The sequence below is a fragment of the Cotesia typhae genome, unplaced genomic scaffold (genome assembly GCF_013202065.1).
Source record: "Cotesia typhae breed Kobodo isofemale line unplaced genomic scaffold, CoteBio_Ctyphae contig_10, whole genome shotgun sequence".
In the NCBI taxonomy this organism is placed as follows: Eukaryota; Metazoa; Arthropoda; class Insecta; order Hymenoptera; family Braconidae; genus Cotesia; species Cotesia typhae.
The window spans coordinates 668,682-694,898 of NW_027423710.1; the positions used below are offsets into that span (position 1 = coordinate 668,682).

At 28.9% G+C, this 26,217-nt stretch overlaps 2 protein-coding genes across 3 annotated transcripts; one reads left to right on the forward strand and one right to left on the reverse strand.

The window, feature by feature from the left end:
* Positions 1–812: 812 nt before the first annotated feature.
* Positions 813–24,222, forward strand: LOC141538251 (uncharacterized). The gene is made up of 8 exons (XM_074259664.1): positions 813–2,359; positions 2,808–3,888; positions 5,268–5,630; positions 6,979–7,156; positions 18,122–18,214; positions 18,294–18,680; positions 18,859–19,077; positions 20,218–24,222. The coding sequence occupies exons 2-8, from the start codon at positions 3,455–3,457 to the stop codon at positions 22,606–22,608; spliced, it is 4,065 nt and encodes a 1,354-aa protein (XP_074115765.1). The 5' UTR covers positions 813–2,359; positions 2,808–3,454; the 3' UTR covers positions 22,609–24,222.
* LOC141533557 (uncharacterized) lies at positions 8,821–11,986 on the reverse strand. Of its 2 annotated transcripts, none has more exons than XM_074252886.1 (5): positions 11,876–11,986; positions 11,684–11,777; positions 10,922–11,024; positions 10,504–10,739; positions 8,821–9,504 (listed from the first exon to the last, which is right to left on the reverse strand). In XM_074252886.1, the coding sequence occupies exons 1-5, from the start codon at positions 11,904–11,906 to the stop codon at positions 8,949–8,951; spliced, it is 1,020 nt and encodes a 339-aa protein (XP_074108987.1). In that variant the 5' UTR covers positions 11,907–11,986; the 3' UTR covers positions 8,821–8,948. The 2 variants fall into 2 exon arrangements, with proteins under 2 accessions (XP_074108987.1, XP_074109716.1); XM_074253615.1 differs by having other exon boundaries at positions 11,868–11,892.
* Positions 24,223–26,217: the final 1,995 nt, after the last annotated feature.

The window sequence follows — 26,217 nt, forward strand, 5'->3', positions numbered from 1 at the left end:
ATGTACAGTGTGATTATAATTATAAAAAAATCATTAAGCCAAAATTTTTTTATTTAAAATTTGTAAATCTCGGCAGTCGCATAGTGTGACTGTAGATTACAAGTTTTAAATTAATCTTTTCGTTTTATTTCCATGCAATTTATTTTAAATTTCTTTTTTTCCAAGAAGTAAAGAAAATATTTGACATTTTCTACTTTCACTATCGTGAGAAATTTTTTTAATTCTTTAAATAATTGATTAAAATTTTATGGAAATTTAAAAGCAGAATTAATTAGTTCCAAAGTAGAACCGTTACGGTTAAGATTTTTTCCGTCACAATATTACCATTAAAATATGACAAGTTCTACGCACCTGTATAATTTATATTGTTTTTTTTTTTTTTTTTTTTAATATTTGTAATTTTTAAAAAACAGCAAAACTTACAACTTTAAAAATTTTATTTTTTCTTCAAAGTTCAACTTGAGAATTGACAAGCGGAGATTTTTATTCAAATCTTTTTTATAGAATTCAATCCTTTACAAAAGATCCTTGGAGTTAAACCTACCTTTTGTAAATACCTAAATAAGCTTCTTCAAACCAAAATGTGGGCTTTTAAATTCTTCCAAACTTTCACTTTCAACGTAAAAAAATTAAAAATGTCGGCTAACTTTATTATTATTTTCTATGACAATTAAATTATTACTAAAAAAAAAAAAAAAAAAAAAAAAAAAAAAAAAAAAATTCATTAAAAAAAATTGAACATGTAGAAAAAAAATTCCAAGTATAAATTTTTAAAAATATTTTATTTTACTATAATTTATTTATCACAAAAATCCTAAAAATTTTCTCCTGTCACTTGAATTTATTAATAAAAATAAAAATAAATAAATAAATAAAATAAAATGAAAAAAATCATCTTAAAAAAAAAAAACTTTATAAACTTGCCTACAATTTATTATTCGCATTTGTTCAACGACTTAAATTGAATGAAACGACATAAATTAGAGCTCGGACATTGCCCTGATTATAATAATTTTCCTGGAAAAAAAAATTAATTACCGTTCATGAAGATTCCGAAAGAAGAAATAAAAGCAAAAATTCATTGACTTCCAGATTTAAATCCCTGAAAATAAGAACTTAAAAAAAAAAAAGTGCCTAAATTCTTTAAAGTATTTTTAATTTAAAAGTCCCAAATTTGGTTAACCCCAAAAGTGACCGTACGATATCGCCCTCTGGTGTTAAAAATACTAAAAAATTTCCTTAAACTTTCTCTTTCTCTCCGACAAAATGGTAAATGTTCTCACTCTGTTATCTCCTTACACCAGTTGCTCTTTCTCTTTCTCTTTCTGTCTGTTGGTGACCGGAGTTCGCTCTCCTTGGAATTCCACAGCGATTCTCAAGTTAAAGTTAACATAAGTCTGGTCTGAAGTCTCGAGTTGCCGAATGGGAATGAGAATGGGAATGGAAAATGTAAACCAACCTAAACAGAAATGGCAAACGGCTAAAACGTTTGCTGAACTAGTACAAAACCTCGAGCGAGATGAAGAGGATCACGAGCGACGTTCAAAGGTGGTCCCCTCTCCTCGTCCTTATCTTTTCCTCTCTTTCTCCTTTTTTTCTTCTTCTTCTTCTTCTTCTTCTTCTTCTTCTTCTTCTTCGTCCGTTCCTCGTACCCGTATTATATTATACGAAGCCTCAGAACAAGAGCCGACTTACCACTTACACAGTTTAAATTGTGCTCGTTTACTCTCTCACCAACGGGGAACTGAACGTGAACGAAAACAACCAGCTACAGCCGCCACAGTACGACTCCCTCACCCTCACTAACTCACACAGACTCGACAACTCAGACAACCGCTGTTCAGTAACAGCCTACTGGCTCCAGTAACTCAGTTACACTCTGTTCAGTTCAGTTAAATTCTTTCTACATACACTACTTCTCGTCATAGTCGTCAGTTGCTGAGCAAGTCTTACAAACACGAGACAGCAAAACTTATTCTGGAATTTTATTATTATTTTTGTTTCCATGCCGGTTACTCCTTACTGGTTATTAACTTCCGTCCATCACCATCAACAATATACTTTTACAAGTCCGTTTTGTCAATCTTTCATTTTTAAATATTTAAATTTAAATAACCGTCAGAGCTATCAAGAATAAATAATAAAGGTAAAATATTTAACTGTTTTGACGCGTGCCAATAAAATCTAATAATTAAAATTTTATCTTCAACAGTGTTATTATTATCATCTTCGTAAGTGTGACAAGTTTACTAAGTAAGTTTACCAAGTGGCTTGTAATCCTAGATAAAGAAAAAATATTACAAGTTTAATAGTTTCAAGGAATTTATTAAATTATCAGATATCTTTAAATTTTTTACAAGTAAGTAAATGTAAGTAAATGAAAAAAAAAAAAAAACAAGTTAAACAAAACCGCCATTTTGTTTTGTAATTATAAGTATGACATTAAAGTTAACAGTCACTTACTTTTAAGTTTTTTTTTAACAATTAAATTAATTCTAAAAAATTATGAAAATTTTTTATTGAAAAAATTTCAATTAAATAAAAAAAATTTCACCTGTAAGAAACTTAAAAAAATTATAAGTGTAATTTTTTATAAATATTTTTTTAGTTAAAATTTAATTAATAACAAAAAATCAAAAATTTTCAGTGTCATAAAAAATTGCATTTTTTCTAAATGTCAATTTTTTTTTGCCATAATTTATTTGTTAAAAAAATTCTTAAAATTCTTAAAGAATCTGTTAAATTAATTTTGATATTAAAAGTGTGTGTTATTTGATATAAATAGTGATACGTAGAATAATTTTCAGTACCTTAAAACTGGCAAGTGAACTGTGTGGGACAATACATACTGGTGATTCGTATATATATATAAGGTCTCTCGGTCTTGTGATAGTTGGTTCGCATTCATGGGAGAATAACCGAGTGGAACGGGGTATACGAGCAACAGTTGACCGGTCTCGAGAGGCGTGCGTGCTCGTGCTCGTTTATTCCTAACAATGGATGAACGCAAAGCTATCTTCTGACACACTCGGAGAAAGAGTTTGCGGTGAACTGGACGTGTGTAGTACTGTAGTGGTGCTTTTGCTGATGCTGGAGATACTCGTGTAAGATAAGATAAAACAGTAGTTTAAATAACTTTAAGAGGAGATAATAGTTTTGAGTTTAAAAAAAAAAAAAGAAAAAGAAGAAAAAGAGTAATGAGAGAGATTATTGTTATGCTGATGGGAATGTTTGCGACAACAGTGTGATCAGTGATGCCTATTCTTGGATGTATAACAGTGTCATGGAACTGTAGCAAGTGGGTACTTGTGATGAATCATTTAATTTAAGTGATTATAAGTACTTTTTACAGCCACGTGTCTTAATTTAAATATAATTGACTAAAGTGATGGCGATGATGATGATAATGTGTTGTATTATTAATTTTAGTAATTGATTTAGACTTCTTGTGAAGATGATGGCTTCTTCGGGTCCAAATTACTCTGGTCCAGTGGGTCCGGTGAGAACGCGGTGTATTAATCTAGAATTTCCACCACCTCCGCCGTATCCACCGCCTAATCAGCTTCACCATCATCAGCATCAGCATCAACATAAGCAGCTGCATAATCACCAGCAACAAATGCAATTGCAACAACAACAGCAGCAGCAGATTCAACACCAATCTCAGCAGATTATCCAGGATTACTCGTACGCCTGCTACGAAGCGGGCCCCAGCCACAGAATCGCCCTCCTTTATCCTCATCAGTGTCCCCTGGAAGAACCGTCGAATCATCAATGGGCTTATCACCTGCAGCGGCAGCCACCTGTTCGGGATCCCTCTAAAAGACACACCTATGTCACGCGATATGGAACTGAAGAAAATATCTATGAAGAAATTTCTGAGATCAGGTAGGTAACAAAAAAAAAAAAAAAAAAAAAAAGATAAAAGAACAAGAAGGTTGACTACTACTATTTTACTAGGTTTTGACTTTAAAGGTTCCGTAAAAATTACGACGGTACTTTATGGGGGGCCCGCTGGCCTATTACATTAAAATTTACTTTAAAGACTCCGGAAAACATTGCCGACAATGACCCGTTATTTTATGATTTTCACGCTTTCAAGTGATGAAAAAAAGACCAAATGTTTTATACTTTTAAATTCCGGCGACTTATTGGGTGGCACTTTTTTTATTTTTTATTGTAATTTTATTAGATTTTGTGAATCAGAGTAAGATTGAGTCACTTTATTCGTTGAAATCTTTGAAAATTAAAATGTGTTACAGATAAGTACATTTTTGATATTCAACTTCTTTCTTTTTTAATTTATAAATTTTTTTGAAAATTTGTAAAATTTGTGAAAATTGTATTAATCAATTTTTTTTTTTTTTTAATTGTGCATTTTTTTTTTTTTTTTTTTTTTTTTTTAAATATATAAATAAAATCAAATAGAAATTTTGTTCAAAAAAATAAAAATTAAGTGACCCCACTTGAAAATATTTACCAAAAATTTTTCAACCCCAAATTATCGGAAAAATTGTTCTTAAATGATCCTTAAATATTTTCTATCCATCCATTGCATTGCATTTTTTAAAAATACATAAAAAAATGAACAATTAAAAAAAAAAAAAATTAATCATCACAAATTTAACAAATTTTCAAATGAAAATTGACTTCTATCTTTATATTTAATTTTTTGGAGCAAGAGAGAAATTTTCTCAAGACAAAAAAATTTACTTTAGCACGAGAATTAATTTTGTTGGAATAAGTAAAATTTCTGGTCAAAAAAAAATTTTTTTTTCACTCAAGAAAATAATTAAGAAGAAAAATATTTTCTTGGCTTATGTGAATTTTTTTTTTCTGTGTAGAATTATCTTTTGGAGTCTTTGATTTTAAGGCTCTTAAATTTTTTTGCCAGCAAAATAGCCTTTTAAATAGAAAGCTAATACTAGTCCGTTAACTTTTTCTACTGGCTTCATAATTATATCCTTAGTTTTGAATAAACTAAATTGATTTAAACTGTTATTTGAGGAGTAGAACAGTGAGCCCATTTAAAGTCCAGAACATTAAAATCCCTTGTTTTCTTTTATTGTTTGGTATTTTCGACAGAAACAAAAGTCTCCATTCAAAGAATAAAATCAATAATAATATTTAATTTTAAATGTAATATTTGTTTATTTTATCCAGCTATTTTTAATTTAATAAATTCATAAAAATTTTAATTAAATTCTTCTTGTTTGTTAAAAAAAATTTTTTTTTAATTTTAATTAATATATTATTTTTATTTTTAGTAAGCAATGTCGATATGGACTCAGTGATTCACATCGTTCGCTGGTCGCCGAGGAAGTTCGTAGAGTTCAGTCACGTCACCGTCGAGTCCTCGGCGAGCTGAATCTCAGTGTGGAGGCGATGCTAATGCCCAGCACGGCTGAGGATAATGAGAACGAGGATGATAATAATGTTGCCAATGAAAATGAGGAGGTCGAGAAAGGGCGGTATGGAAACAGTAATATCGACAGTGCCAAGAGAATCGCTTCCTCGAGTTTTTTGTCATCTCAGGGTCCGCGTCACGAGGATTCAATACCCTCGGCGCATCATTTTGTCGGCTGCGACTTAGACAGCGGGTTCAGTGGGAGCTCTAGTGCTAGCTACAGGTATATTTTCACCGAGAAAATAGTCTGAATTATTACAAATAATATCTTTATTATCAATATTATAATTTATCAAGAAAATAATTTTAAATTCGTAGTTGAAAAATTTTTTAGTAATTATTTACAAGTGAGGTCAAATCTATTTTTGGCCATATCTACGTGAAAAATTAACATTTTTGGTCTTTAAAAGTTGGAAAAAATTTTGGCTCATGTTTTTAGATAAAATTTTTATTTTATCTTTTTTTAATATATAAATATATATTTTTTTTCTTTAAAGAAAACAAAAAAATGAATAATTTGATCAAAAAAAAAAAAAAAAAAAAAAGGTAATTATTTACATGGGGTCAAATTTGAAAAAAAATTTGACTCATGTTTTTAGTTGAAATTTGTATTTTATTTTATTTTATTTTATTTTATTTTTTTTTTTTTTTGACGTTTTATATATATATATATATATATATATATATATATATATATATATATATATATATATATATATATATATATATATATATTTTTTTTTTTTTTAAGGTACGTAAAAAACGAACAATTTAAAAAAAAAAAGTTGAATATCAAAATTTTATAAAAAATTTATAAATTTTTTTGAAAATTTATAAAATTGTGGCAATTTTTTTTTTTTTTTTTTTTTTTTTTTTTCAATTGTTCGTTTTTTTATGTATTTTTCAAGAAAAAAACTTTCCAAAAAATCAAAATTTTCCAAAAAAAATTTCGTTCAAAAAAATGAAAATTGAAATGGTAAACCTCACTTGTAAATAATTACAAAAAAAAAAAAAAAATTTAACATGGGCTAGTATGGATTGACCCCGATTGTAAATAATTACCAATTTTTTGCATCACTTGACCACGTACGAGTAATTATTCAACTCAGAATAATTAAAAAAAAAAGTCTAGAATTTTTATTCACCATATACATTATATAATAATTGGCTGAGTGACAAGTTTCTATTGTACATATATGAAATTACAATATAATGATTGGTGAAACGGGAAACAAGCTGATTGAATTGACGAAAAAAAAAAAGATTTAAAATGAACATGCATGCAACAAACTTATAACCAAAGTGTCGTTGAAGATTAATTTATACTCGGGCATTCTCCTTCTATATTCACTTTCTACTACTGTCACTCTCGATAGTATATAGTATAGAGTATCTGGAATAATATATACAAACATAAACATATACTTAAGTAGATATTTATGAATGTGTATACAAATAATGTCAAACTTCCGCATTATGTATAGCTGAGACTATTTATTTAGTTTCATATACAATAACATTTTAAAGCGACAGTGATAATATGTTGATTTAAACAGCAATAAATTTTTCAGATCGGGTCTCGGTTCATTGAGAAGAGAATGGGAAAAATCATCTATTGCCTCGACGTCCTGCACCAAACTTATCGGCAGTAGTCACCAGAACCGCAAGACAAAAGCGTCGATGATTTGGAGGAAAGGCTGGAAAGGATGGAAAAAACTCCAGGTCTTTCAGAATAAACTTACCGGTAAGTCTTAAAATTAAAATTTATCTATTAAGTAATATAATATGAGGTATTGCATTATTAATCATTAAGGCTGTTTACGAAAAAGATTTTTAACGCTAATGATCTAATGATATTGATAATAAATTAAAAAGTAAATTGAATATTTTAAGGAGTAATGTAAATCATCTGACTGGGTGTAATATGTTTACATACACTTGGGTATGTATTTGTGTAATATGATGATAATGATAATAATAATAAGAGAATCGTGAGAGCTTGAGGAGATTGTGTGTGACGTAAGCAGTATGCGCACGAATGCGCTCACACTAGGTCTCAATTCTCAAGACAACTAAAAGTTCTGCCCTCGCAGTACAGTTAATTATTGGTACTTGGTAAGGGTCAGCAAAGGGTCACCCGTCGAACGTGGAGAAGCTGAGAAGCAGATGCAAGTGCACGTGCACGCTTCCCCTCGTATATTTTACACAACACATATTAATATACATCACTACATATCGCATTCATAATAAACATTCGTGTATTATTATATTGTATCCACACATGTTACTCTTTCGTTGTTTTAACGGTAACACGCACAGTTCACCGTTTGGCTTAAAGTCTCATGTTTTTATTAATCACTAAAAAATAACAAATCTTTGCTAATTAATGCTACCTGCGAAACTCCAGGGTTTAATTAACGTAGTTGTTGTGGTTAAGGCATACCGTCAGAAAATTATAAATTTTTGACTATATTGTACCATGAAAACGAAGGTAAAAGACCCAGTTATTGACACTGGCAATTTTATTTCAATTAAAAAAAAAAGGTTAACTCCAATAAATTAATTAATACAATTTATGAACTATAAATTTTTAGATCATTGATTTTTTGAGAACATTTTTTTTTTTATTGGAATAAAATTGCAATGTCAAACAACTAGGCCAGTGTCGGTAACTGGGTCTTTTATCTTACCTTAATGTAGTTCAAAAATTTATTCAGTGGAAAAAAATTTTGAAGCTTTTATTTCACGTCTGAGTAAAAAATGAGAATAATTATTTACAAGTGGGGTCTACCATTTTAATTTTAATTTTTATCTATTTTTTTTTTTTTTTTTTTTTTTTTTTTGAAAATACATAAAAAAAATGAACAATTAAAAAAAAAATTGATTACCTCAATTTTACCAAATTTTATAAAATTTTTAGAAAAAAAAAAAAATAATAAAATAGAAATTTTATCCAAAAACATGAGCCAAAAATTTTTTCCAACTTTTGAAGGCAAAAAAAGCTATCAAAATCTTTATTTTATTCTTTCGAGATATTTTTTATCATAAATGCGTCGTAAAAATAAACAGAATAAAAAAAAAATAAGAAATGTTAATTTTTCACCTAGATATAGCCAAAAATAGGATAGACCCCACTTGTAAATAATTACCAAGAATTTATTCAGTATAAATAAATTTTGAAGTTTTTATTTCTGAGTAAGAAATGAGAAACTGATAAGAATCTTTTTTTAAGAAAATTAAATTTATCACAAAAAAAGTCTTGTCATTTTTTTAATTAAATATTTACTGAGGAATTTAAAACTTTTACAAATTATAATTCATCAGATATATTTTTTTTTTCTAATTTATTATAAATTCTTATGATTAGAAAATTAAATACTGCTTAGTGTAACACACTATTAGTGTTTAAAACTTTCTCACCAAAGACCAGTGATTTACGGTATACTCTAGAATTACTAGAAAGTAAAATTAAAATCTATAAAATATCAATTTATTATTATCCCCATTTATTAATTCCCAACAACAGAAACAATAATAATAATTAATCAATTTTGTTGGCAATTTTTTCAACGGATTCAAGAATTCTTATCATAATAATACGATGTTCTTCGTCGCGCCTTTTGGTGTAAACAATGAATTCATTTAATTTTCTTATCAGCTCGCTGGTGAGATTTTCATTGACATTTAATATCGTCGAGGTGGAAGTTGGGGGGTATGTTTGCACCAAAGTTTTGCGGACTCTTTTGAGCCTGCTAGAATCCCTGTCGAGAGACTGGCTTGCCCTCTTGACATGATTCACTGTCGTCCGGATAATATGCAGCTGCTGGCGTTGCGGCTGCTGCTGCTGCTGCTGCTGCTGCTGTTGTTGAGGAACCCGAGAACGATTTTCCGTGGTAGTTCGCCTGAGTTTCGTTACGTCTCTGACATTGACTAACGGAGCCATTTGAATTTTTGTTTTTACTCCATATGTATTGGCACGGAGGTTTAATGGCGCTTGAGCCAGTGGTACTTGACTTGTGTCAAGTGTCAGAGACTCTTTTATACGTTTCCGAGATGAAATTGTTACGTCCGGTAAGTCTCCATTCATTCTTTTAGATCTAAAAATACAATTATTGCTTTCTTACAAGTTTAACTAAATGAAACTAATTTTTTTTTATTTATTTTTTTTTTTTTTTTTTTTTTTTTTTTTTTTTTTAGTTAAGGTGAAGGACCCAGTAATTGAACAGGTTTCAAAGTAAAACATATTTGACCCTACACACAAAAAAAAAAATTTTTTTCTTGAACCAAGAAAATTGTAAGGAAGACTGAAGTTATTTTGGAGCAAGAAAAAATTTTCTTGGCTTAAAAAATTTTAACTTCATTCAAGAAATTTTAAATCTTCTTTAAGATTTTCTTGATTTAAGAAAATTTACGCTTGACTCATTCTTTCTGTGTACTTTTAGTTTATAAAGATGGAATTATTAGTTCAAATTAATAATTCTCATGAAACTATAAACAATTTTGAATTGACTGAAGCGCAAAATAATAAAGATAATTTAATATTTTTATTTTGACAACGTTTTTAAGAGAGACTATGAAAGGACTAGTAGTTGAACACTCTGAGAGCAGTAGTTGAACTAATAAAATATATGGCAAAAATTTTTAACATTTTATTGAAATATCAAAAAAATTATAACATATTATTAATTAATATTAAAAATAATAATATGAATATTTAATACGTTCATTTAAAAATGAGAAATATTTATATTTACTTTTTAAATTACATTTTTTATGAATGATAAAGCCAATTTTTAATTATAAATCAAAAAAACTCAATTCAAAACGTTCAATAATTTTTTACACTAATTTTTAGCTATAAAACTTATTTAATTTGCCGTAATTAATACAAATCACAATGTCGATCACTAGTCTATAAACCTATTAGAAGTTAGAGTGCTGTTAAAATTATACGGTCTCAGCTTGTTCAAGTTCTGGGTAGCGCTTTGAAAATTTGGAGGTATTATTAGACTGTAAGTACTGGCCCCATTTTTATAAGTGTTCAATTACTGGTTACTTTACCGTATTTAAAAAAATAATTAATGCTACAATACAACCTTGTTGAACTTTTGGAAGAACAAGGAGCTATTTCTTCTTCAGGTTGCTCATCGGAATTCACAGAGACATATATAAATTGATGAGGATCAACTTGATTGTCGTAAAGAATTTGCTGATTCTGATTAGATTGAGTAATTTTATTACAACTCGAAACTATTTCATCAATAGCGCTGTAGAATGGCCAAGATACGTCGTCCGCATTGTTCTTGTCCCCATGGACTGGATTCTTCAGTTCCTTTCAGACATAAACCACTTTAAATGACATATGTAGGGATTATGTGACCGATTAATTTATTGTTATGTGGGATTGACCAATTAGTGTGTTATGTTATTTAATTAGGCTAGATGACTTTTAATAATTCAGCTCGTTGCACACACATACACTCGAAGTTGTCTTCAAAGAAATTATTCGCTCACTTTGTACTGCTGGAGTAAATTTGACCATTTCTTCTTTAATACTCGATAATGAACGTCAGCCATTATCGTCGGAAATTCGGCTTTCATTTGTCGTAAAATATGTCTGGAATTTATTCAAACAAATTAATCTTTTTTTTTTTTTTTTTTTTTTTTTTTTTTTTTTCAAATAAGGTAAAAGCCCCAATTATTGACACTATTAGAAACAAAATTTGGATTACATTTTTTTAAGCAATCAAATAACAATATCGTTGAATTTTTTTGTGGTAATGTCTCAAGTAATTTTTTTTATTAATCAATTTCTTTTTTTTTTAAATGATATTCAGTGATATTTACTAATTAATTTTAAATAATTAAATAGAGTAAATGGAGAATAATTAAATAGAGTAAATAATTAAAAAAAAAAAAAAATAAAATAAAAAATATCACATTAGATGAAAAAATTAATTTAAAAAAAATGCTTTTTTAATCAAAATTGTTAAGAAAATGGTTTGATGAAATGGTGTTAACTTTATTATTTTTTTTTTTTTTTTTTAAATAATTAATATTTAATATTTTGAACTGACAATAATTTTTTTTCTATATTTTAATTAATTAGAATTTAATAAAAATTTATTTAATAGTAGTTATTGTTACAGATAATTAAATATATTTGAAAATAATTCAGAGTGTCAATATTTAGACGCCTGTCAATAATTGGGGCTTTTACTTTATTTATTTTTAAAATATAAATTAAGTGGGAAGAAATAAAAAATTTTTACTCACTCCCAGCCGGCTTGGGCAGAATATTTTCTTCCTGTAAATAATATTCCATTTTCTTTTCTCAGTTGTATAAATTTCAGGGTCAAATTTTCCGTCCCTTAAACAATTAATCAAAAAAATTAGACCAAATAAACTCTTAGTATTTTTTTAATATAAAAAAATAATCGATTAGAAAAATAGAACAGACAAACTGACATCTAAATTTCACGTGATAAATGTGTGTCATATCACGATGATATCTAAAAAGTTATCGTAACAATCGTCTTGACAATAGCCAGTTATATTATTTACTCTTAAAATTTAAACGCGTACTAAAAACTAGACCTCGTTTAAGTTCTCAAAGACGACAATAATAGCAAGATCAGACAAAGCTAGAGTAGGGATAAGTGACTTAGGTAATTGCTAAATTGTCTCGTAAACTGCAGTGGGGATAGTATTCTTGGGCACGCAAACTCATTGCTTTTATCTCATCTCTCAATGCAAGACTTTGTAAGCAAGACGTTAAATCACCAAGCTCCATCATCATCGCTTCAATAATTTATCTTCATCCCAATTTAAGGTTCCCAAACTAAACAGGCTGTAATTGATTCATGTAAGTTGATATTTATTTTCTCTATCAGCAGTTGTCTTATCACTGCAAACATTAAAAAAAAAAAATAAAAACTAACACAATAATAATGTTTCAGAGTTCCATTGTTGATAAGAAGAAACCTGTGATCAAGTCGTAGAGAAGAGCGCCACGAACTGGCGCCGTCTTTCGGTTGGCTCCAACACAAGACGAGTTTTTATTACCACCACTTTCCCTTCCTCACGTCTATTAAATCCACCAGCTAATATCGTCTCTCTCATTCATGCTATTGGATTATATCTATTCTAGTTTATTCTATTCTATTTCTTCCCTCTCTGTCTGTAAAAAAAAAAAAAAAAAAAAAAAAAAAAAAAAAAAAAAAAATCTCGATTGCTCTAGCAGGAATGCCGCATTATTTTGTCCTCGTTTAAATTCACTCCGTACAGTACATGGAGTATAAAACATACAACATACAGCAATCCCTCTTGCTCTCCAGTCCCTTCTTCAACATTTCCCTTTCCCGACTACTCTACTACACCGCAGTATACGTAGAATCACCACATGATTATTCCCCTCTACTCCAAACGTTTGGTTTCCGTTCCGCTGTTTCTGTTCACGGGCTTTTTTAACCGCCCTCAGCCTCAGCAGTACGCGAAACGCTGATACCAGAGACCGCCGCAACTCTGCTCACCCGGAGAATTCAGAGTACACTCACGCCCGCCATCATGCTGTTACGGTGCGTGGTTATCATCAAAAAATTTTTTACTCCAACTGTAAACTAATTTTTTGTTGGTCAATTTTAAACAATCACTCGGGGCGTCATTCACCAACCAGAACAATGTTGTCTTTTAAAAAAAATTTATTTTAAAAATTTTACGTCATTTTAATATTAGATTTTGTGTTACATGTGTGTAAATATTAAGTAGAGTTCATGTGTAAAGTGTGGGTGTACGTGTGGATAATAGCGTCATTCAGTTTTGAAGATCTCCCTTCAACCTCCACCTGGGGATAAATCACGCAGGTGGATCGTAGGCCAGCCTCCTCGCGGAACCCCCGAGGAGGCTGACTATCCGGTGTTTATAAAACTTTTCTTCGCTGAGACATGGAAGAAATGCACAATGGTGTTGTACTCATCAAGTGTAAGTTTTTTTTTTTTATTATTATTTATTATTTGCTTGTTTATTGTTTATATTTATTTATTACTATTTTTATTTATAACAAGTTGAATAGTTTTGTATTTATACACGAGTGAAGGTTTTGTCTACGGTCCATTTAATATTCTGGCGAGTGTTTTAAACGTTTTGGAGCTGGTTTTCTAAGACAAGCTGCCCCAAGGGAGAAGATCAAAAAAGGGAGAGAAGATAAAGAAAGGAACTAAGTAAAGAGAGAATGACACCCATGGTGATTTCAACTAGACAGCGCGGCGTTGCCAGACCTTGGAGAGTACTCTTTACTCCGAAACTTCTTCAGCTTGGGTTTCTGTTTTGTTATACTACATTGTGTTATTTATCTACTCATTTTCATTGTGGGTACTAACCGGTGCACTGGATAGAATTTGAAAAATTATTTTTACTTTAATTTGAATTTTTTTAATTTAAATTTAATATTAATAAGAAGAAATTGAAATTTTTAGAAAATTTTTAAATGATAAAAAATATTAAAATTTTTTTGTTGAAAAAAAATATTAAAAAATTTTCTATTTCTTCTTTAATATTGAAATAAAATGTATGCTTTCTATTTAAAGTCAACATATGTTAGGATTTTTAATTTTATTAGATAAAAATTACTGAAATTTTTATAAAATTAAAAAGAATATTTATAAAAATTATTATAAAAAAATTGCCTTTATTCAAAAGCACAAAATTTGAACTAATAAAATTATTTTAAAGAGTTAAACCATCTTTAATTAAATAAAAAATTTTTTTTCTTGATTCAAGATGATTGAATCTTTTAAAATAATTTTCTTAGATTATTACATAAGATTAAAGTCAGCAGTCATTTGATAATTTTTAAATTTTATTAAACAAATAAATCTAAAAAAATTGTATTTATAATTTTAAAAAATTTCTTCATGTCAATTTTTTTTTTTTTTTTTTTTTTTTTTTTTTTCTATAATTTATTTGTTAAAAAAATATTTAAAATTATTAAATATCTGTTAAATTAATTCTCATATTATTACTCATGAATAAAGTAAATTTTTTTATCAGTAATACAACAGAAAGTAATGATTAACATCTCAAACATAAAAATAGTTACCAAAATAGAGTTAAAGAGATAAAAAAAACTAGATGATGGAATAAATTATAATAAATGAGTGTTCGGCGATTATTCTCGCGCGTATGTAATAATAACTCTCAACGATTTGTGTATTAAATTCTTACTTAATATCTTACACTTCACCTTGTAGCTTCTCTTAACATAGAGTGTCTTTCACTTTGCGGCGACACGAAGACGATGACTAAGTCCGGTTCGGCGTTCAAGTGCCTTGTGTTCGCCGTTGTTAAGTCTAAATTAGGCTTTTGAAATAACCGCGTGAGTCCAAGACCAGATAATAAAAAAAAAATTGTTATTATTATTATTATTACCATAACTAAATGAAATAATATCCATTAAAGACAATAACGTTGTTTATGTTTTTATTTTTTAGACAGAGCAAACGTTTTAAAGTGCCAGCTGAATAGTGAATGTTATTTAATGGACATGGGGAATGACCCACCGATAGAGTAAAGAGAAAAAAAATATCCAACGTATGTATGTGCATGTGTGCATCAACGATCACGTATATTTGTCCATTGAGTATTGAGTGTATGTACACATCAGAATAGACACACAAGCGTGAATTGACGCCTGGCCGGAAGTCGGTCACTACGAAGGACGTTATTGTGCCCGCATGATTAAACTCAAGCGACTAAACTCTAGCATACTCTTTCATTTGATAATGTGTGTATATGCATACAACGCTTACTCACATACTATCCTGTTGAATTTCTCAGCATCAACAATTAATGTACGCCAAAATGAGAACGTTTACTCACGCTGTTACATTCAAACAATTTAATTTTATTGTGTACCTTTTCAAACTCAATATGTTATACATAGTTTATACTTCATAACATTTTTTACTCTGTTTTTTTTTTTTAAACTATTTATTTTATAATATTTTTTCTTATAATTGAAACAAAAATTTTTTTTTAATTATTTTCAAGAAAATTTTTTATTATTTTAAAATTAATTTAAAGTTTCAGAAAATATTAGATTATAATTTTATTAATTTAAAAATTTTATTATAATCTTTAAAAAATTTTGGCAATTATTTACAAGTGGGTCAACCCCATTTTGGGTCATAACTAGGTAAAAAATTATCCTTTTGAAATTTTTTTTTGATTGTGCTTATTTTTACGGCGCAAAGAAAATATCGTGAAAGAAAAAAATTAAGATTTCGATAGCTTTTTTGCTTTCAAAAGTTGGAAAAAGTTTTTGGATAAAATTTCTATTTTTTTTTTTTTTGATATTTTTTTTTTTTTTAGAGTACATAAAAAAAAACGAAAAATTAAAAAAAAAAAAAAAAAAATAAAAACCACAATTTTATAAAATATTTATAAAATTTTTTTGAAAATTCGTAAAATTTGTTAAAATTGTAAAAATTAAATTTTTTTTTTTTTTTAATTGTTCATTTTTTAAGTATTTAAAAAAAAAATATATATATATATATATATCAATAAAATTAAATAAAAAATGACATATAAAATGGTTGATCCCACTTGTAAATATTTGCCAAAATTTTCTTAATTATTGTAAAAAAAAATTTTTTAATTAGATAGAATAATTGATTTTAGTTTTCAGAATTTTAAAATTAATTCAAAGTTTTAAAAATCTTTAAAAATATTAAATTGTAAAATTTTAAATTTAATTGAAGATGATAATATCAAAAATAAATAAAAATAATAATTTAAAATTTTTAAATTTATTATTATAATTTTTATTATATTCATTGATATTATAATTTTTATGAAATTAAACCTAGTTTTTCGCCCACATGAAAAATATGAAAGTAAACTCTCTTTAGCAAAGTAAAAAAAATATTTACATAACCATATGTTAATTTATATTAAAACTAGAATCAATAAATCACAGTATTAAATATAATTTTCTCGGTTGCCGTTGATGTTATTGCGGTTCAATAAAATGTAATAATATTTATTATTAGTACAATGAAAATGAAATTGTAATAGATTTGTGTAGGAATGCATTCTCCATGTGAGTGTACAAATGTATATTAATATTGTTGATACTGGCGAAGAAAAATCCCAGGAAAACAGTCCAATGTTCTTCCCTCGAGGTTCAGTAGCTCGGAATACAATTGTATACATATTGCGTGACATAAATCGAGTCACCCCCGCCTGTTGCGGCACTATATTCATAATACCGGTCTCCCTGATCGCAACCTGCCCATATGAGTATTTTATAATACAGTACACAATATAATCCACATATATATTTATATATTATATTATTATATTATACACATTTATATTAACGCCATTGTATCAGGGAGTAGCTGACTAAGTTACGTTCCCGGAAACCCATAGAGTTTCTTCATCAAACTGACAGTTTGTTGATTGTTAAGCTTTTCTCTATTATTACTTTTATTTAATTTAAACTATGTGTCGTATGTAATTCAGGTTATCCATTTTTTGACACTTGGTATGTATTTCTTCTTTCACCCTCCAGTGACCACTTGGAATTTTCACGTCAATTAAATGTTGAATAAATTAAAAACTACTTAATCATCATGATAACATGGTAATTTACACACTGATAGAAGGATTTATTAACTATTGAAAATTTTATTGATTTGAAGACAATTATTTAATTTATTAAATTTTAATAAATATTTTTTAACATTTAATGAATATTTATTTGGAAATATAATTTGAATTATACTCAGTAGAATCTTGGATTATATAATTTTTTCAAAAATTTTTTTCTTTTTTAATTTATAAATTTTTTTTTAAATTGTTCATTTTTTTATCTATTTTTCAAAAATTCAATGCAATGGATGGATAGAAAATATTTAAGGATCATTTAAGCAAAATTTTTCCGATAATTTGGGGTTGAAAAATTTTTGGTAAATATTTTCAAGTGGGGTCACTTAATTTTTATTTTTTTGAACAAAATTTCTATTTGATTTTATTTATATATTTAAAAAAAAAAAAAAATGCACAATTAAAAAAAAATTGATTACCACAATTTTTACAAATTTTACAAATTTTCAAAAAAATTTATAAATTAAATAAGAAAAAATTTGAATATCTCAATTTTTTAAAAAATTATATAATCCAAGATTCTATTGAGTATAATTCAAATTATACGGCATATTTTTTTGGATTATATTCAGTGTAATCTGAGGCGGTATAACTAGAAAATTTTCTTGGTCAAATCGGAGATTACACTGAGTATAATAAAAAAATAATTTGGTATAATTTGGATTATATTTGATATTTTTTTTTCACCATAGATTACACTGAGTATAATATGGGAGAAGATATACAGTGTAATTTTGTTCTTTCTGTGTATCTGTGTATTTATTTTATTAATAAAAAATATTTAAAATATTTATTTATTTTCATGGAAATATGATCATCTTTTTTTTTTTTTTTTTTTTCTAAAACTTAATAATGAAAATAATAAGACAAAGTAATTTAGATGATTATAATGTGTTAAATAATACTTTAGTCACGCTTGTTATGCAATATTAATTTTTTCTTAGTATATGTATATATAAATTTACATAAATATAGTTTGTTGGGACAAATAATAGGGCTTTAAATTCTCTGTACATTTATGTAAAACAAATTTTTATTATTTAACAGGTGAAGCAAATTAGTGCCCACGATCGGTTGTCCTTTTTCGGTCTAATGGTGAAGCCAGTCCAGAGGTTTCCACAATTTATATTGTTTCTCCAGGTATGTGTAAATAATTATTAAATAAATTAAAGCTCATAAATTTAAAATTTTAATTTACCTAATTTTTTGTCTTGGCAAGGATTTATTGAAACACACGCCCCAAGGACACCACGACAGAATGTCTCTGCAGTTGGCGTTGACTCAACTGGAGAGTTTGGCGGAAATGTTAAATGAACGAAAACGTGAGGCGGAACAATTCCAAGCTTTCAAAGAAATGCTACGTCACGTATCCGGCAAATTAGCTCACCGACCGCTTTCATCCTCATCGAGGTATCTTATAAGAGAAGACAATGTTACGCAATTGGAATTCAATCAGAATGGGATGATAACAAAATCCAAGAGACGCAGATTATTATTGTTAAATGATTTAGTGGTTTGCGTCTCAGTGGCTCCAAGGTCTATCGAGGACTTCTCGAGTAGCGAGAGGCTCACGCTTAAGTGGACGTATCCGGTGTCAGACATTGAGGTAAATCATACAATTCTTTTTTTTTTTTAATTTATTTTATATTATATTATTACAATAAATGCTTATATTTAGGAAAACACTGTTTTCTGTACCGTGAGAAATTAGCACGTGCGACTATTCTCGTCTTTTTTTTTTTTTTTTTTCTTCTTTTATTTCATTGTTTGTTTTTATTGTTTAGATACAAGACACCAGTACCTCGCCAACATTGAGCCGTTTACTCACAGCCGGATTGAATAAAGGCGGCAGTTTGAAGTCGGAGAAAAATTTCAGCATCAATGAGACCAGTAGTCAAGCGGGTGCCGATAGCCTTTGCGCTGAGATGAACGATCTTATGCATGACTATGAGGTCATGTCGAGGATAAGTGATTTAGTGACGCAACTCAAAGGAACCTATGAGGTAGTTAACCCTGTGCTCTTTTATTGATTCATTATTCATTTGAGTCTGTAGTTTAGATAACTTTATTCTTTATTTATTCTAATTGTTGATATACAAGATTATAAGAGATTTAAATATCTTTCAAGTTTTACTTAGGAAGTAAAATATATATTAGCGGCGTAGAAGAACCTTGTATGTCGAAAAATGTTAGGTAAATATTTAAAAGTGAAGTCACAAGTTTTTTAATCTTCATTTTTTTGAACGAAATTTCTCATTTGATTTTATTGATTTTTTTTTTTTTTTTTTTTTTTGTTTTTAATGTACTTTCCAAAAAATATAAAATAGAAATTTTTTCCAACTTTTGAAGGCAAAAAAACTATAGAAATCTTTATTTTTTCTTTTACGACATTTTTTATCATAAATTCGCCGTAAAAACAAGCAGAATCAAAAGTTACTTTTCAGGAAAAAAAAAAAAAAAATTTTTTTTTTAATTTTTATAAATTTGAACATTTGATTTTTTTTTTAAGGTAGTTGTAATTAAGGCATGCCGTCAGAAAATTCTAAATTTTTGTAGACTTATTAAGGACACGATCACTACTTATAATTTAGATGAAAAATATGAAAATATATCATGTAAGCAAACTATTCGTAACGTGATTGGTCAAATATATCATAAGCATGAAAATATATGTAAACCCTAAACTCAGGCGCGCGCTTGCGCGCGCAAATTTGAATTCTAGTCACTACTTATAATTTAGATGAAAAATATGAAAATATATGTTGTTGCACAAACTATTCGTAACGTGATTGGTTAAATAAATATATCCTAAGCATGAAAATATATCTAATTCGTGACTACATGCACGCGCGCGCTTGCGCGCGTACTTAACTCTAGTGATACAATTAATCTTAAATTTTGAAGTCGATTGACCACCTATAACCTGAGATGAATTCTATTAAAAATTTGATTAAATTATTATTAGTTTATGATCAGTACATAGTAAGCATTTATATCTGATAATCTTGAAATAGAAAAAAATTGACGAGTTTCTTCTAACAAGTCATCTCTAAATACACCAACTGGGCCCATAACCTGTTAAAACAAAAATAATTTTTTCCAAAAATGAAACAGTTGTTAAAATGAATCCTAAAAATTTTCAGGGTATGACAGTCGCCGCAACAAAGCTAATCCTCCAATCAATCCAGTCGTCGATCCAACAAAAGGACGAGGACATGATTTGGGCCGACAGTTGTTGTCTCCAATTAATGACGAAGCAAGGACAGATGTACACGTTCCAGACGGACAACCCACTAGTCAAAAAAGATTGGATAACAGAGCTGAGACTAGCTCAACTGGCTCTAGATCCTAACAACTCGCCGTCCTGGGAAGTACCGGAGCAAGAGCAAAGACCATCTACAAAGATGCCTCTGTTCGTCAGCTCACAAGCAGTCTACCACTCCCAGTTTAAATCGGAAGTCCGCTGCGGCTGTTACTACACCACGCAAAACTTACGAGCGGTTCGACGAACAAGTTCCCGGAACCACGTGAGCTACTTGTGGATTTGCACTGGCGACGGCGTGTCCAGCCACGTGACAGTTTTCGGGCAGTCGACTTCGACCGCTTCTTCGGCAATTTCCCTGAAAAAAGTCAGCACTTTCGACTTGGTTGAGACTCGGGTCGCTGCTGTCGAATTCGTCAAAGGCATCGACGACCCCGAGTATAAAGCTGGAGACCAAGTCTGGATGGGAACGGACTCCCGTAAAATAATTGTATACTCCGCTCTTGAACCCGAAAAACAAGAACAGCTTGGGAACTATCCAGTGTCTGGATCTGTTATCCAGATAAAGTACCATTGCGACAACGTCTTCGTAGCTCTCGGCAGCGGTTCACTCCTCATATTCCGGCGTAACGTCGACGGGACCTGGATGATGTCCGAGCCCTCGGTTATTTGTTTGGGCGCAGACCCGGTGGCTTGTTTGATGCCGATAAACTCTACTGTCTACGCTGCCTGCGGGAAGAAAGTCTGGGTGCTGAAAGGAACCTCCGGAGAAGTTATCAAGAGCTTTAGTGTGCAGCACGAGCACGTAGGTAACGTCCATTTGATGGCTCACTCAGGAGTTGGGCTATGGGTGGCGCTTAAAAACTCCAGCACGGTGTGTCTGTATCACACGGAGACCTTCAAGCACTTGCAGGACATAAATATCGCGTCGAATGTCTTGCGTGTAACTAAAACTTCAATTCTAGATCGCTTGTCAAATTCAAACTCCTACGGAGACAATGTAAATAATAATACTAACTCAAACAATCAAAATTCTCAGATGAACGTCAGCGTGACAGCACTGATGGCTTGCAAAGGACTGCTCTGGGTTGGAACCAACGTCGGAATAAGTCTCACCATTCCTCTTCCTAGGCTAGAAGGCGTTCCTATAATCAGTGGACGTGTTAACATTTCCTACCACGCTCACTTCGGCCCGATAACTTTCCTCCTGGCGATCCAGAGCAATAAATACAGTGTTTCTTCAAAAGAAGACGACGCTTTCACTGGACCCGGCTCTGGGGATGCTGAGGTAGATCAGCAGATCAGGCTGCACAGGCAGGATAATGAAGAAATGGTTAGAAAACGCCAAGAGTACCACCGAGCGAGCTTGAACGAGTCTTCAGCAGCTTCCACAGCTTCTTCTTCTTCCTTTTCTTACAACGTTGATAAATTGAAGCAGCAGCTTGCTGGCAGTCCAGTTGCTCTGAGACGAAAGCGCAACAAGGAAAATGACTTCCGTGCTTCTAAAACTCTGCCCAGGGGGTTCGGAGGCGCTTTATTGTCGAACAATCCGTCCGCGGCGCTGCTGTCGAATTCTATAGCCAGTTCCCAGAGTTCCGGAGAGAACTGTGACGTCTATGGGCTCTACGGAGAACTTATGTACGTCAAGGACTACGAGAACGACACTAACTCGGGGATAGATCCGATTTATGAAAGTCTTAGGCGAAGTGATCCTGAATTAGCAGCCATTCCGAACAAAGTTAATACTCTGGATCGAAGATTGAAGATGAAGATCACTCGACCTAGGTCTCTGGACTTGTCTAACTGGTCCGTGGACTCTCACGCCAGTTCTTTGTACACTTCTTCGGGGTCTGAAGAAAATTTGTCCAAAATTGGGAAGCTTTCCAGGAACAGCAGCACTGCTAGTGGTGGTCAAGCGTACAATTTAGAGCCACTGATCACGCCTGGTAGCAATGTTAATGTTAATGTCAGCGCGGTTAATATCAATGGAAGAGGCAAAGATGCCAATGGTGTGAATGTTCAGGCCAAGATGAACACTGTCAAGAAAACTGCCAGCACCAACAAACGACACAGTAAGGTTCAACAGCAGGTCGAGCAACCTAAGAGGACTGTTTTGACTCTCATGGGAGGTCGAGGGTATGTTAATTGGAGACAGCTTAATTCTACAGCCCCTCAGCCATTTATTGGGGATAAAAATTCTAAGGTTAACTACTCGTTGAAAGAACCTAATAGCAATGACGCGCATATTGTACTGTGGGAAATGAAATTGTGATTGTTTACCAAAATCTGTATTGAATGTTGAATAATGTCTGCCACTGATAGAAGTATTTGTTTAGATTTAAATTGTTGATAAATTATTTTTTAATATCATATGAATTAATAAATATTTATTAAAATTTAATAAATTAAAAATAATTGTTTTCAAATAAATTAAATTATTAATAGTTAATAAATTCTTTTATCAATGTGTATATTGATAGAAGGATTTGTTAATATTTAATAAACTTTATTAACTGTTAATAAATGATTTTTTTTTTTTAACATTATAGAATTTAATAAATATTTATTAAAATTTAAAAATCAAATAATTGTCTTTAAATAAATTAAATTATTAATAGTTAACAAATCCTTAACTATCAGTGTGTTACTATCTGTTGTTTTAATTAATTAATTAATTAATTAATTAATTAATTAATTAATCAATCAACTGGACATTTGGTGCTTAATCGACAGAGTATTTTTTTTAACAAATACGAATCAATAGATTTTTCTTATTGAACGCAATACCTGAAAGCGTATAATTAATTTTTTGTGAAGAATCTCGTGCCTCTTAAATATTTACGTAAATTTTATTATAAATATTGTAATAAATATTTCGATTGTTGGTCGGAAGAATATAATTTAAGGCGTGTAAGATACACTAAATTTAGAGGACAGTTAGGGCCTCGCCAAAGAAAATTAATTTATTCATTGTAATTGGTATGTTAATCAAATTAATATTATTATTATTAATATTAATTATTATTGCATATCATATGTATCGTATAAAGTTAAATTAATAGAAGATAGTACATAATATTAAAAAATTGTTTTATATAATGTTCAAATGTTTGCTTAACAGGTGCCATCATCAGTAATTTTTTTTTCTTAAAAGTATTTAAAGTGTATGTTCGATAAATTTATAAATCTAATTAAAGTTAAACGCAAGTAGATTATTTTATAAAAATATATTGAGGGCATCGTTGGCATTCTAAAGGTTGAAATTTTTTCACCCTTGGTAGATTTAATATTTAAGAAAAGTATTATAAAATGTTTGTAATTTTTACATTTTATAAGAGTTATAAATTTTCAATATTTGATTAAATTTATCAAAATGCTAAATTTTTTTTTTTTTTTTTTTTTTTTAAATAGAAAAATTAATGTTTTTTGGTAGTAGCCATAGTTAACGAATTGCCATTTTGAAAATAGTTTCTTTATGGGAACAAAGAGAATACTTAACAGAAAAAATATTATTATTGATTACTGTCGAGTTAACGAGACGTATAAAAGCCTATTTAATAAAAATAATTATTGTTTTATAAAATAAGATTATTGGTAAATTTTTTATGTGATAGATTGATAGAGTATAACACGTCAGTTTACCCAGCAGTGATCAAGTAAAATTCTATTTTTTTTTTTCTTTTGTACTGTACTATTTAAAGGCTAGTAGACAATAGATATTTTTTCCATAATTATTAAACTACGTATTTATTATTTAATTTCAGTTATTGAATGCTCAACGATTTAAATATTTCTCAGCTAAATTTTACACTTTAAAATTATTGATCGGCGAATTTATATCTGATTATCAAATGATATTTAATAAAAAATTTTCTCATACAAACTATTTCAGTTTTTATTTATTTTATTTTAATAAATAATTAACAATATTTTAATTAGCTGATAGGTATAAAATTTTTATAATTTTTCAAGAGTTTCTCTTGAGGTGATGAGAAGAGAAAAAGATGGAACCATTTTTTTTGGTAGCGACGTTTCTTTGATGGAAGAAAAGTCATCTCTTCATCTACTGTTGTTTTGTAACTGCAATAAAAAATGTTTGTTTAATAAAAAATTACATTAATTAATAATTAGTAAAAAAAAAAAAAACATTTGACATCAGCTGGTAGTGCATGTTTACCAAATAATCATGAGTCATTAGTGATTCGGTTTATAGTCATTATAACAAAAATTAAAATAGTATTTAAAAAAAAAAAAAAAAAAAAAAAAAAAAAAAATACCTACAAATTCTTGTCAATAATTTTTTTTTATTTTTACAAGTGGAATTTTTTAAGTAAATTTTTTTTAATTATAATTTTATTGCTATAAAATTCTATGATACCAAATTTAATAGTCATTTGACAATTTTTGATTTTTTTAATCGATAAAAATTAGAATTGATTTTTTTTTTTTTTGAGTTATTTATCACTCCCAACAGTTAAAGTCGGCGATATGATCACTGCAGTTAAAATCAACTCTAAATAATAATTAATATTTAAAAAAAAAAATTTTTATTTTTGAAAATTTTTAGACTTTAAATTTAATTTACATTTTTTTGTCCTTAACTACTACTTCCATTATACTATTTAATAAAATAAAAATCCGATATAAATTAAATATTTTTCAACTCACCATTTAATTGACTCCGCTTTGTAGATTAGAATAAATCATAGTGTGATAAAATTTTCACGCAAATAATTAGATAAATCTGAAACATTCAATAAAACACTTACTTATTAAAACTTATTACAACAAAAATAATTTAGATTAATTATTAAATTGCCTCAGCTGGTAGTGCATGTATTTCCAATAATCAGGACTCATAAGTGATTCGGTTATTAGTCATCATAATAAATTAAAATATAATCGCGTCAATGGTATCAAATTTACATGAAAATGAATTCAGCAGACATCTGACAATTTTCATTATTTTTTTTAATTGAAAAAAAGTTTAAAAAAAATTTTTTATAAAAAATTGACATGTAGAAATTTTGAAAAACTTTAAATGCAATTTTTTAAAAATATTTTTTTAGTTTTCATTTAATTAAAAAAAAAAAAAAAAAAAAAAAAAAGATAAGTATCTGCTGAATTCAGTATCATAAATTTACCATGTTAAAAACTTGCTGATTCAAATAAATTTTATCAACTTACCGCATGGTTAAAAGTGGAAACCTTGCTCACGTTTTTTCAAGTCAGCTCACATTACATTTCAGTAATTCGAATTCTATATAATAAATAAATTTGTGTTAAAAATATTTTGTAATTGATACTAATTTTTAATTAATTATTAAATAGCCTCAGCTGGTAGTGCATGTATATCCAATAATCAGGATTCATAAGTGATTCGGTTGATAGTCATCATAATAATAATAAAAATTTATAAAAACATAAAACGCTAGTTAAATTTTGCAAGATTAATTATTGCTAATTTGCAATATAATTTTAATATTTAGAAATAAACAATGATTGTTAATTTAATAGTGGCTTAATATTAATTTACATACCTTTTTATAACATGATGCATTGTGCATTTTTTCAGCCATAAAATGTAACATTTAATAATTTTTTTAATTTATAATTTTTAATTAATTTATTCGACTGATTTAGAACTATTTTTTCGGCAAGCGGTTTTAACTTCTGAATTTTATTAATAAAATCCATCGCGTCCGTTCTCAGCGAAAGACAGTCAGAAAAGGAAGATAGGAAACTTTGGAAACTTGTCGCGGACAAGTTGTCCGTGAAGAGATTGTGACCACCTAACACCACGATGAATGAATGAAAAAAAGTTTCTCTGTCTTGTCGATATTGTCGTCCGAGTGGAGCTTCGGGATTTTACTCCTAGATA